Consider the following 13,483-nt stretch of genomic DNA (forward strand, 5'->3'; position numbering starts at 1 on the left):
ACTTGTCTCTTCATGATGCCGGTACACAGCTCCATCAGCAGAGGAGCTGGCAAAGCCACGAGCCCACCTGCAACTCTATCAGCCCTTCCTCAGTTACTATTGGGAAACTCCAGCAGAGAGGAATAGTCCCCGAGTGCTATTATTAATGATCCAGTGGTGTAGTTTACATAGGGAGGCAGGATAACTGGTCACTCTCTCCCTTTGTGGATCGTTTTTCAATGAGTTGGCTCCCCAGCAGCCCCCTACAGCGATCTAATTTTCAGAGTATCATGTCTAATTACTAACTTGCAGACTTAAACATGGAAAAGTATAATTCTGAGACAATGTATGATTTTATTTCAATGAAATAAAAATAGACACGAATAAACATACTCTATATAACCCTACTTAGTGTTTCACAGATAGGACCATTATCATAAAGATGACAATACCAAACAGGGCGTGGTGGCATTCAGGAGCACCGTGGGTGACCTAGCAAGAGTCTTTCTGAAGGAGGAGGAGGAGAAGAAGGAGGAGGAGGAGGAGGAGGAGGAGGAGGAGGAGGAGGAAGAAGAAAGGAGAAGGAGGAGAAGGAAGAAGAAGAAGAAGAAGAAGAAGAAGAAGAAGAAGAAGAAGAAGAAGAAGAAGAAGAAGAAGAAGAAGAACGAAGAAAGAAGAAAGAAGAAGAAGGGAAAAGAAGAGAAAACAAGAGTTCCTTGAGTTCCTTCAAATCCCACACTCGGAAAGCTGAGGCAGGAAGATGAAGTTCCAGGAGGCCTGGCCACACAGGGAGACCCTGGTGCTGAAGCCACACTGAAGGTACATCTATCTCAGGGACGCTCCCACCAAAGGCTTGGTGGAGTGCCCAGCGGGCTAACTGCGGCAGAGCGGTTGTTACCGTCAGACTCAGCTTCCCCGGCTTGCTCCCTTGGTGCATAATACCGCTGGCTCTTCCATGCGCCCCTTTCTCTTCCTTCCATGAAGCCGTCCCTGATTCTCCCATGAATCAATACTTCATTTCTTTGTTGGGAAAATGTGAATCAAATATGTGAGACTATTCCAATTTCACACAACTCAGTGGGAAGTCCATGGGTAATGAGTACACAGATTTTTTTTATTCTACATAGTTATAATATTTTATAGATGTCTAAATTCAATATTGCCTAAATATCAGGTTTGCTAAGGGAAAGAAACCCCCTTCTCTGGCTCCCAGACCCGGAACAGCGGTTCAAGCCTGATCACAAACCGTGGTGGAATACCAGCTAAGCCTCCGCTTCTGGACAGTACAATTCCACCCTCTGGTGGTAGCCTTGTGCTCTGCACCCAAGTTCAGAAAAACGGGACAAGTCAGGGCTCTCCTTCAAGGAGAATGTGTGGTGTCCATCCTGTCTCCTGTCCACCTTCATCCCCACCCCAACCTCAGGCAGCCATGTTCAAGAAAGAAATCCTCACAGGGGTCCTTTTGTCATGGACATGCCTTAGGTACTGTAATCATCTACTACCCACTAATGTCACATATTCAAAGCAAAATAAATCCTCAGCCACATTGAACACCAACAGCCTGTCCCCACTCCAAAGCCTGGAGGTCTGTGTGTGAGAGAGTATCACCTGAATGCATGAGAACGGAAAAGGGGAACCCAGGTTACAAAGGCGCCCTGGGGCTAGGGGAGCATGATTGAGTGAACACTGGAAAACGCCTGAGCATGGTATTAGAAGGTGTGATATGCATAGGCCTCCCCCGTAAGGACGGCATTGTTTAAAGCAGTTTGCGTTCACGTAGAGAAATGTTAATTGAGAGCTTGGCTGTTCTGGTGAGAGATCACATCCGAAGACCTAGGTCTGTGTGATCAGGTTGGCCTACAGACATGCCTTAATCCAGGAGACAGAGGCAAGATCTAAATTCAAGGCCAGCCTGGTATGGAGCAAGCTTCAGGTAAAGAAAAGCTTAGGTTCAGGTGTAATAGTACACACCTTTCATCCCAAACAATGAGGTTAGTTTGTAGATACACCCATGTTTGTGTTGTCTAATTGAGTGGCAGAAAAAGTGATGAATCAGAGAAAGACTTGAAAGAATAGGACTCGCCCAACTGTCATGAGAAGAGAGTGGAAAAGAAAGCACTTTTCAACTGCCATGTCTCGTGACAGTGCAGAGAGAGAGAGAGAGCAGTTTTACTGGGACAGTAATAGAGAGATGGGTTGCAAAGAGAAAACTAAGGTGAAGATCTAATGAGCCAGAGAATGAGAAGGAGCTAGAAGATTAGAGAAGACTGCTTGAGGCCAAACAGCACTGCAGGAGCTGAGAAAGAGAATAGTCAGACTGAATAAGTCAGCTTGGAGAAGAGTTTGAGCCATCTAGCCCAGAGCTCGGTAAGAACAAGAAAGGGTGAGCTGATTCAGCAGTAAGTCTCAGAGGCTGAAAACATTCTAGGCCTAGGTTAGATTGTATGGAGGCTAGAGGCTTCCAGCACTAGGCCTAGGTCAGCAGACGGAGCCACCAAGGAAGCCTCTCAGACAACTGGGACAGGTGAATAAAAGCTATTTTTACACTTTCTAGTGTTATAACCACACTAGGGTTTTAAGAAAACAATTTAAGCCAGGCCCAGTGGTGTACACTTTAAATCCCAGGACTCAGGGAGGCAAAAGCAGGTGGATCTCTGTGAGTTCAAGGCCAGCCTGGTCCAGGAAAGCCAAGGCTACACAGAGAAACCCTGCCTCAGGGAAAAAAAATTACAGCAACAACAACAACAAAGTAAGCACAAATGACAACCACAAACAATTTAAACATACATGAATCTTGTAATCTAATCTAATATTCCCTTGTCTAGTTTATCTTCCAATCCTTAGCCAGCTAGATTTTTGTAATTGTTGTTTGACTTTTGAGGCAGGGTCTGAATATTAACTATGGCAGGCCTGGAATGTGAGGCAATCCTTCTGCCTCCTCCATATTTTAATTATGTTAGACCATAAATATTTCCCATACTTTCAGTATTTATCTTTTTAGCCATAGCTTTCTTCTCTTATTTTATTAATCTTCTCAGTGGTACTGAGGTTTGAACACAGGGAGACAGAACTCCACCTCTGAGCCCTTACCTAGCCCTTACCTATAATTTTAAGTACCGCAGTCATGTATAAGTTTCTTCCCAAGTCTTTGTTGGACTGTCTCTAATTTTTCCTTACCAAATAAATAAATAAGATGTTTCCTTATGTTCTGTTTAAAGAATAAAATATTTTTTTCTGATTCTAGATACATACTGTCCTCTCACTCTCCTAAAGGATACTTTAGTGATCTCAGTGTCATTTGCCAGAGCCAGCACTGGTCCCTGCAGGCCTCTCTCCCTCATCTTCACTGCTCACAACTTACCAGCAGATGCTTCTCTTGCCTGATTTCCTTCTGGGAAAACTGCCTGGGCCATTTACTAATGGAGAATACTCTCTTTTCACAGACCCAGAGCCAAGGACTGTGACCCTTGACCCCAGCGGTACTCCCCCGGCTCCCCCGGCCAACACCTTGAAAAGCATGTGAGTGTGCAACTTGTAGCAACATGGGCCTCTCTGCCTACATTGTAGGGTTCATTTTCTCAATTTGCTTTCTGTTGTTTGCTTGATTGCTTTCTGAGACTCAGGAATGCTGGGAATAAAGGAAAGAGGTCCCTGGGGAGACTGCACATAGATGAGGGAGCTACTTAAACCATGCCGTCCTGGTCAGGAGGAAGAGTAAAGTTTGTAACGGTCTAGGAGCATGCACCTGAGGTTTGCAGAAACCCTGCAATGCTGGGGACACTCAGCTCCTCCTGGTCCCTGTCTTCAGCGTTCATTAACTCTGGATGGACACCATCATGGCTCCTTCTCCTCCCCGCCCACCCAGGGACACCTTCCCTGGGTGCTCACTGTGGCCAGCACTGGCCAGCAGCCCAGGCAGCCTGCCCAGTCTTTGCTCCTCGGTCTCCTTTGGTTGTGGCCTTTGCTGTAGATTTCTTTGCAACCAGCTGGAACTAGACCTTAAAATGGGTTCCATGAGCCTGGAGTGACTTGAGACCAGCAGTATAAAGACTCTCTTAGGTCAAAAGGTTTTGTGTGGAAACAGAAGCAAAAGGAGAGAGTCTCTATAATTGAGGCAGCCACATTAAAAAAAATGTATATATATTTTCAGTTTTCTATCCCTTTTCCCATAACATATTTTAAACAGATTATTACAACTCCCCTTCCCCTAGCCAAAACCAATAAAATAATCAAACAGGATTCCTTTTTCTATCAAGAGGACAATAAAAAGCATAAAACACTTCACAAAATTCATTACAGTTATTGTGGCTAAAATTCAGATTTAACACAGATTCCTAACTGTGAAAGAGAAAAACAGCAACATGGTCAGGTCCATGGTGCTCATTTGCAGCTTACTTGTTCCTTGGGGGAAACAGGAGTTTTCCTAGCACTGAGTTCCAAAGCAGATTTCTGTAAGTTTTTATAGAGTGACATTGAATGATTTAAAGACTCACGTATTTACAGGAAATTCCATCTACCTCATTCAGCAAGTATTTCTCAAGTTTCCACAGCAAAGCCCTAGGCTAGTACACTGCAGTAAATACATTGCTTTAACTAAAAGAAAACAAGACCCAGGCCAGGCCCAGCGCCCAGCAGGCACTGCTGCCATCTTTACACCAGGACAGTGATGGCTACGACGCCAGGACACACAAAACAGGGCACATGTAACTGCATAGTGGCCAAAGGAATGAGTGGGACAGTTGCATGCTTTTGAGAAAGGCTGCTTTTCTTTTGCAGCCAATCCTTTGATAGAAGACATTTCAGTTGTGCGATTCTGTTGTTCATCAAAGGCATAGAATGTGAGGGTGATCTGACTGTGACATGACGCTCCGTGGATTGATCGCCACGGTTGATTCAGTTACCCTGATTGGCTAGGCTGGTGTCCCCTTCCTCACTCACTGCTCCGTGTGTAGATTACCCCACTGACAGCCCCACTTCAGGGGACACCCTGTCTTTCTTTGTTCAAGGGTGCTGGAGTCATTGTACCTCCCTGCTAAAACCTCCAAACAAGCTCCCAACTAAAGGTGTAAATAACTATTATGGGGCTGGAGAGATGGCTCTGTGGTTAAGAGCACTGGCTGTTCTTCCAGGAGACCCGGGGTCAATTCCCTGCACCCACATGGCAGCTCACAACTATCTGTAACTCCAGTTCCAGGGGGATCTGACACCCTCACACAGACAAACAAGCAGGTAGAACACCAATGCACATAAAATAAAAATAAGTATATCATTAAAGAAAAGAATTACATGCATTTAAAGAAAAAGAAAACTATTTCTCCAACTGTCTGTTTTAGGGCTTACCTTAGAGAGACCCCAAAGTGAAAACCACCATCTCCCTCATGCAGGAACACATGAGAAGAAAGTTGCCTGAGTGTAGCCAATGTCCCAATAGCCAATTGCAGCTGCTCTAGCATTTGCTCCCCCACCCGCTTCCCTCCCACTTGACTTTTTTCATTCAGTTGGTCTGTTGGCTTGCTCTTTTCAAAGGAACAGAGTTTACAAGGTGTCCCACCTGCACAGGAGACTCCTAGAACATGAGCCTGCATCCCCAGGGAAGTTGGGTTCCAAGACTACACCTCGTCTTCCAAGAAAAAATAAGAAAACGCAGGCAAAACTGTTCAATCAGAAGACCAAAACTGCCATCAGTCATGTGAGTGTGAGAATGAAGAATCTGGTCCTGAAAACCTGCCTGGACCCTCCAAGGCTCCATGTAGACTTCTTTGGGTTGCTTAATAGATAAAGAGCACCTGACCGAAAGGAGCAGTAGAGCCTGAGGGCCAGTGATGGTCCTCACAGCAGGCCCAGCATCTTGTACTAGGCTGCTTCGTCCTGAAGGACAAGGGCCCCAATACAAAAGAAAAATACAAGGGGGGAGGAGGGCTGGAGAGATGGCTCAGAGCTTAAGAGCGCTGGCTGCTCTTCCAGAGGTGCTGAGTTCAATTCCCAGCAACCATTTGGTGGCTTATAACCAACCATAATGACATCTGGTGCCCTCTTCTGGCCTACAGGCACACATACAGGAAGAATATTGTATAAATAGTAAATAAGTTCTTAAATTATACATATAAGTGGGTAACCATGGCCCCACTCTGTCATCTTCTTTTAGGGGAAACCTCCACGTTGTCACAGACCAGAGGGAAGGGTGAAGGTTGGCATGGCTCTTGCTGTGCGCTCTCTCAAAGTTACACATGATGCAGCAGTGAGTAAAGCTGGCTCTGTTTCAATCAGTGGGCCAGCAGTGGCAACACTAACAGACATGAAACCTGCTTCCTTTGCTTCAAGCTCTGCAGACCATGACTTGACATCAAAAAAGAAGGCAGGCCATAAAGGGCTTTTCCTACTCTCTTCCACTGTGGAATTGTTCCTATATGTATCACAGTCCTCTTCCTAAATTTCTTCCTTTAGGGAAGGGAGTTGGTTGACAAGGCTAACAGGAAGAAAAGAACCAAGACAGACAAGGGCAAAGCACACAAGAGAGAGAGAGAAGAAAGGGTCCCGAGGCAAGCAGAGGCTGTCAGAGGTAAGACTGTGTGCCAGTGAGGAACTCGCAGGCTCCTGACAGGCACGGGGCAATATGGAAAACGGACCTGCTCCTGCAGGTCAGGCTTTGCTTGGTTTCCTGCCTAAGCTGGCTTTGCAGCCTGACTTCTGAGCAGCGTCTCAGTATGCACGGACAGAGGAAAGCAGGGCCAAGCAGAGAGCTGTGATGACCGTGAGACCGGAAAACAGCAGCACTCTGCAAGCGTTGGAATGAGAGCCACCTTGCTGTTGGAGTGCCCGAGGCTAGGAGGGGTCGAGCCACCGTGCTGTTGGAGTGCCCGAGGCTAGGAGGGGTCGGGGAAGCGGCATCCGGGTAAAGGTGCACCCAGGGTCTGTACATTCCTGTCCCGGGCCCAGTGCACATTACATTACTGCTGCCATGATGAGCTAGTAACTACAGACTCAGATCTGCAATCTGAAAAGCTGAAATGCAAAGCATCTCCAGGTCTGAAATGCTCTGAACATCAGCAAGATGCCACAAGCAGATTCTGCATCTGGCCTCACTAAAGATACTGTATATGTCTCGTGAGTACTAGGACCTGGGTCTTGCAGGCTATTTGACCTACAGTTTTATTTTGATTCTGAATACAACCCCTTGCTGCTTTAAGAAAAAAAAAAAAAAAAACAAAAACATAAAATTACCTTCAGGCTGAGGGTTGAAAATATGTATGGAGCATTGACAAAGTGCATAAGTAGGCTTGCACCCTCCCCAGGATTTTATGTTGCGCACATTTTATGTGTGTGTAAATATTCTAAAACCAGAAAATTTCCAATCTGAAATTCTTCTGATCCCAAACATTTCGGAAAGGGAGTGCCCGGCCTAGGCACCCCAATCTAAGTTTCAGGCAGTTTAGGAAGAGGAGAATGAAATAGGGTCTGAATGCCTCTCCCACCACCACGCCTCCTAGTCCTGCACCTTTCAAAGGCCTCAGATGCTTCTGAACCCTCTAGCCTAAAACTCACCTATCCTTTATTGCCCCAAGATTTGAAGGCCCTTTAAACAAACCACATGTTGTCGCTAGGACAACACTGGGCACATCCCTGGAAACGATCTGACTTTAAAGTTTGCTTTTTAAACTCTTGCTGAATTTACATTTGTCTAGCCCTTAGCATCAGCAGAAATAGGAAAAACAAATGCCCTCGACCCTCAGAGGACTAATCTGGATATGCCGAGGTCCTCCCCTGCCCCGCATAGGTCAGGCGGAGCTTTTCTTTGCTTCCAGGCCTGGGGATTGAACCTAGGGCCCTAGGTACTAAGCACATACTCTTCCACTTTGCTATATATCCAGCCAGAAATGCAACCTTTCCTGTTGCATACTGCTAAGTGGCTGAATCTTTACTGCTCTAAATATAATGCAGGGCTGCTTTTCTCAAATCATTATTACAGTGCAGATTCTATTCACCCAGATACTGGGGATGAGTTCAGGAATATGCACACCACTTTATCCTACTGTGTGCTTAATCTTAAAAATTCTTAAAGGGCCCAGTGTGAGAGACCAAAAAGATTAACAATTAGCAGCTATTATTAATTAAGGCCTGAACTATGTGGGTGGAGAAGTCCAGTAATGCCCTGAGGGGAAGAACCTGCCTTACTGCATTCTTTCCCCACCCACTAGAGATACAGTTGCTAGGAAACTGGCCCATCCCCCTAAGGAGGGACACCAGATCATTAATGGTTTAGGGACCTTCCTATAGCCAATCATTTCAAAATGTAGCATTTTGACCAATAGATGCTGGCCAGGCAGGAATCGCCCCTGCCTTGGGCATGCTGGGAGGGACCAGAATCTTTAAATCCCCCAACTAACCTGAGCACAGGGCTCTTGGCTCTCACCGCTTCGGTGGTGGGGGGTATGAGCCCAGGCTGCAGCTTGTAATTTGTAATAAAAAGATCCTCATGTGGCTTGCAACGGACTCGGCTTCTGATGGTGGTCTTTTGGGGTATTGATATTCAGGCACAACAGTGGCACATGCCTCTAACCCCAGCATTTGAGAGGTAGAGGTGAGTCTGCAGCCAGCCTGTCTATATAATGAGGTCCAGGACAGCCCGAACTACTGAGACTGTGTCTCAGAAAAAAAGAGTTACTAAAGAGAATGAGGTCACATTTCTTCTACTCAGCCACACCCCTGTCCCCAACTGTTTCCCCCAGGAAAGTCAAAGGGTGTGACAACTGAAAAGAAATCACAGCCAAAAGAAAAGAAACCAGAAACCAAAATGAAAAGGAAGCATAAAGAAAGGAATGTGGAAATGGCGGCAGAGCTGAGCAAGCCGGATGTCACTAACCCCAAGGAAGCAGAAGGCACCTCAGAGAGAGGGCTCCTCCCCTCACATTCTGCCCCTGAGGACCCTTGGATTTCTTCTGAATATGATGCTCTGGAGAGCCAGGTTTCTATAGATGGAAGATTGCCACCCACCCAGGACATAGGCATCCCCAGCAACATGGAATCTGAAGAAGACAGAAGCCCTGAAGACCCTTTCAAGGTATAGGCAGGTGTTCTCTCCAGGGGAGGTCTGTCCTCCCATGACAGGACTGTAGTGTGAAGAAGTATCCCTAAACAGGCTGTAGTTTCTTGCTTGTTAAATTTATTTTATTTGATGTATATGATTGCTCTATCTGCATGTGCACCTGTGTGCCAGAAAAGGGCAACAGATCCTAGTATAGATGGTTGTGAGCCACCATGTGGGTACTGGGAATTGAACTCAGGACCTCTGGAAGAACAGACAGCGGCTCTTAGTCACTGAGCCATCTCTCCAGCCCCCTTGGCTGTAGTTTCCAAAACTGCCCAGTATGTGGTGGTTATTTGTTCTACTTTGGTACCTTCTGACCCTAGTTAGAAGCCAGACCTGATCAAAGACCCAAAGAAAGAAGCTTTGGGCCTCTGGAGTGAGTGAGGCGTTCTGTGTTGCCCCGAACTGCCAGGGAATGTATCCAGCTCTGGTAAGTAGGAGGTAGGTATGGCAGCCATCTGTGAGATATACAGGTCTTACAGGGACGACAGAGAAAGGCAGACGCATGGCAGTTAGGCCACATTTTCAACTTGGCCTGGCAAGTTGCGAAGGCTAAACAGCTGGACCACACAGCTCGCAGGCAAGCAGGGTGCTTTTTTTTTTTTTTACAAGTTTCTGTGTTCCGGTGGCCTTGATGCTTTTCTTTTTTCTTTTTCTTTTTTTGGTTTTTTGAGACAGGGTTTCTCTGTGTAGCCTTGGCTGTCCTGAACTTGCATTCTAGACTGGGCTGGCCTGGCCTGGCCTCAGATTCACTGAGATTCACCTACCTCTGCCTCCCTGAGTGCTGGAATTAAGCCCGGCTCAGTGGCCTTGATTCTAAGGTGCAAGTTTGAATAGAAACATTTAATGAGGAAAATTGTTCTTGGCATTCTCATTAGTTAGTCAAAAGGAGTAGCATCCAGACATCTCACCTCCCGGCCGATGTTTCTTCTCTGCTATTGGAATCTTCACTAGGATACACAACTACATCTAGAGCCTTTGAACTCCAAGACATCTTTGAACAGCACAGCACACAGGCCAAGTCTCTGGAGAAATCACTATAGTACCTCTTTACACCCCCGTTTTTGGCCGAGTGTGGTCGGCCTCAGCTTACAGACCGAGAGACCAAGGCTACAAGTTCAGTGCCAGTTGCTAGATGCTACACAACGTTCAGTCGCCGAGGCAAGGCTTGACCTCAGGTCTGTTGACTCCAGGTTCAAAATTCTTGTCACTATTTTAAATAATTGCTCATGTATTTAATACCACAGCGTTCTCCGAAAGTTCCAGGGACCTTTTGCCCTTAGTGTCCTCAGACCCTCTCAGCTGTCTAGACCACAGAACTCTGCTCTGCACAATTGATTTTGATCTGTGAACGGAATTTTCTAGATCATCAGAATTTCTTAGATTTGTTGTCAATCCACGGTAGCATTCTGCCTCTGCAGAGCCAACGAGTGTGAACTCCGGGTAGGCCAGAGTCCTGTGGAGTTGTTTACCCGTGTTCCCCGCCTACAGACATGACCGAGTAAGAAGGTAGTGTGAGAGAGAGAAAAAAGATGGATCTATAAGCTGAAAGAAAACCTTTCACTGAATGGTGGGTTAACTGAGCCTGACTCCTCCATAGCCAAGACTGCATGACCTTTTATCATGACCGTGCCTTCCAATCCTAGCTCTGAAGTTTTAAAATCTCTAGGAGCACCTCCCTCCCACCTCCTGGAGATTTTCATTTGTTGGACCAAGTGGCACTCTGGCATATTTTAAGAACCTTGGGCAGTTCTGAAGTGCAGCTAAGGTTGCAAATGCCAGAACTGACACTCTGAACATTATGATGACACCCCTGTTACCACAGCGAGTGCTGGGCGTAGCCCTTGAGGAAGACAGAATCAGGAAAGCTATGCTCCCCGAAACCAAAAGCAAGTGAAAGACTTGACTGTAGGTCAGTCTAACCCCACAGCCAGGCAGGCAGAGGCGGCTTGTGCCGCTGTGGTGGCAGTGTGGAGTCAGCCTTAGGAGTCCATCTCAGATTAGAGAACATCCTACTTGGGGCACAGCTGGATCCGTCCCTTATGCTGCTGACACTCTGGTCTCTCAGGCCCTCCTGGAGAAGAGGCAGCAAGAGAAGGCTTCTCCAGACAGAATTGGAACAGAGAGGGCAGAGATGACGTGGCTGGAGGCGGAGCGGAGAAGGGAGCAAGAGCTGCTGGAGCAGCTGGAGACTACAGAGAAGATGAAGGAGGAGCTGGAGCTGGAGCATCAGAGGCACGCCGAGGAGATCCGGTGAGCCAGCAGCCCCGAGACGCCAGACATGGCAAACCTTCCCCAGGTCCACAGCTCAAGTGCCCACTCGTGGCCTAACACCAAATCATAGGAACAGCCTGGACCACAGAGAAGGATAAGATACTGTCTTGACCATGTGTATGACTCGAGATAGAGGCTCTTAGGAATTCCTGGGAAGTCTTTGAGAGTCAGTCCAGCATTTATCAATGTCTGCATTGTACTAGGTTCTTTCACAGATCTTCACTCTTACTCCCCACAACTCTATAAGGCAAGAATTTAAAAAGCCATACTTTAAGGATATAACATTTTAAAAAGAAGATAAGGTACAGAGAACTTAAGACTCTTAAAATCCTGGCCACTGTGAGCTCTGTGCCGAAACTTCTGGGTTTCTTCTAGACCATCTCTCACCTCTGCCCTTCAGCCGAGCTGTAGAAAACCTGTTCTCTGGAGGGCACTCCCTGGGGCCTGAAGGCTGCATAACCAATTGCCAGTTGGTTGGACCAGTATTCTTGCCATTGCTCTGACATCTCCTGTGTTCTCAGCCTGAGAAAGCAGAGACTGGAGGAAGTACGGCAGCTGGAGGAGGAAGCAGAGAGGAAGCAGAGGCTCCGGTTCCAGGCAGCCCAAGAGAGGGCCCGGAAGCAGCAAGAGGCATTCCGGAAGAAACTGCAAGAAATGCAGAGAAAAAAGCAGCAGGAGGAGGTGGAGAAGGCTGGTGAGAGAATTTCTGAGCTTTTTATATCTCCCATCTCTTGAACCAAGAATACTTTGAATCCACTGTGGGCACTCTTTTCCTATCCTAGGCCTCAGTGGACAAAGCACTTGGCATGCATAAGGTAGCTTTTTTTTTCTTTCCAGAATGATAATTATGTCTGCCTATAGTGGGTTGATATGAAAGGATGGAATATGAATGGAAGACTCTTATGAAAATGACTGCAGGGTCAGACTCCTGGTTCAATAATTTCCCTTGTCAGCATTCTTGGGAGCTATCCAACCCCTCTACCTGCTCCCTTCATCCTGCAGGCAGACAGTCACAGATCTCTGGAGAGCCTCAGGACGCACCTTCAGGTGTGGATCGGATCATTTTCTGGCATACTTTTCAGGACGAGGGTAGAGGGTAGAAAGTTCAGTGGCCGGTGCTGTGGTCAACTTCTGGTTTGTATTCTAGAGTCTAGTAAGGTAAGCATGTTTCTCTAGATGCTGACCTGACCTGACACTCCATCCAACAGCACATTACCCTGTGAGCTTTTTAATGCCCGTTGGTGCTTTCACAGGGTACTCAGATTAATAAATCCAGAGGCTCTAGCGATTGGAAAGGTAGAGCAGAAATGCCAACTGCTCTAGGAACGGCCCTGCTGAGCCTAGCTCTTTCTATTCTGCAGAGACAAAGAAACAAAGACAGAAGGAACTGGACATGCAGTTAGCGGAAGAACAGAAACGCCTGATGGAAATGACTGAAGAACAACGGCTGGAGTACCTGTGGGAGAAACGACAAGAAGAGAAGGCCAGGTGGGAGGCTGAGGAAAGCAGGCAGCAGGAAGAGAAAGCAGCAAGGCTAACTCTGGAGGAAGCCAGGAAACTAGTCCAGGAGCAAATCAGGTACTGGAAGGGGGACTATGGCTACTGTGAGGCTTGTCTGGAGGCTCAGAGGCCCAGTTGGCCCAGTGCCAACGCTGACCTCGCAATACCTTTATGCACGTGGTTCTCTCACCCACTACAGAACGGCTAGAAAGACTAAAACACAAAGAGCCACTCTTCAGCAAGTACAAACAGCGAAGGATTCTTCCTTGGCTTAGAGAAGGTGTACTAAGGCTAGGAGGAAGTTTTATCTTGATCTTCTGGTTTACAGAGAAAAGTGTATCTCAAATCAAAATAACAGCCAAAAACGAATCCTAGAGCTACTGTGCAGCAGGGTGGTAGAACGTTTGTTTGCATTAGATGCTGAGTTCAGCTCCCCGAGAAAGAGGAACGAGCTCTCCATCAGGACCAATCAGTGACTTATGGCCAATACTAAGACCCATTATGCAAATTGTAGACTTTAGGAATTCAAAAGTAGTTAATTACATTCGAGGGGTAAGGACAGAGAGATGCCTGAAAAAGAAATTTTTTTTTTAACCTAGCAACAAAATATGTAGAAATACTTTAAAGATGTAACAAGAAGCTTTA

At 46.6% G+C, this 13,483-nt stretch overlaps 1 protein-coding gene across 1 annotated transcript in view; it reads left to right on the forward strand.

Annotated features, from left to right (window-relative positions):
- Positions 1–13,483, forward strand: part of Kiaa2012 (KIAA2012 ortholog) — a 106,648-nt gene that overhangs the window by 88,416 nt on the left and 4,749 nt on the right. The window contains exons 15-21 of the mRNA XM_060368420.1: positions 3,423–3,498; positions 5,506–5,668; positions 6,424–6,538; positions 8,706–9,037; positions 11,133–11,317; positions 11,860–12,032; positions 12,700–12,916. Of these exons, the coding sequence (XP_060224403.1) occupies positions 3,423–3,498; positions 5,506–5,668; positions 6,424–6,538; positions 8,706–9,037; positions 11,133–11,317; positions 11,860–12,032; positions 12,700–12,916 (1,261 nt within the window). The remainder of the gene's footprint in view (positions 1–3,422; positions 3,499–5,505; positions 5,669–6,423; positions 6,539–8,705; positions 9,038–11,132; positions 11,318–11,859; positions 12,033–12,699; positions 12,917–13,483) is intronic.

Source organism: Meriones unguiculatus, chromosome 15 (assembly GCF_030254825.1).
Source record: "Meriones unguiculatus strain TT.TT164.6M chromosome 15, Bangor_MerUng_6.1, whole genome shotgun sequence".
NCBI classification, from domain to species: Eukaryota; Metazoa; Chordata; class Mammalia; order Rodentia; family Muridae; genus Meriones; species Meriones unguiculatus.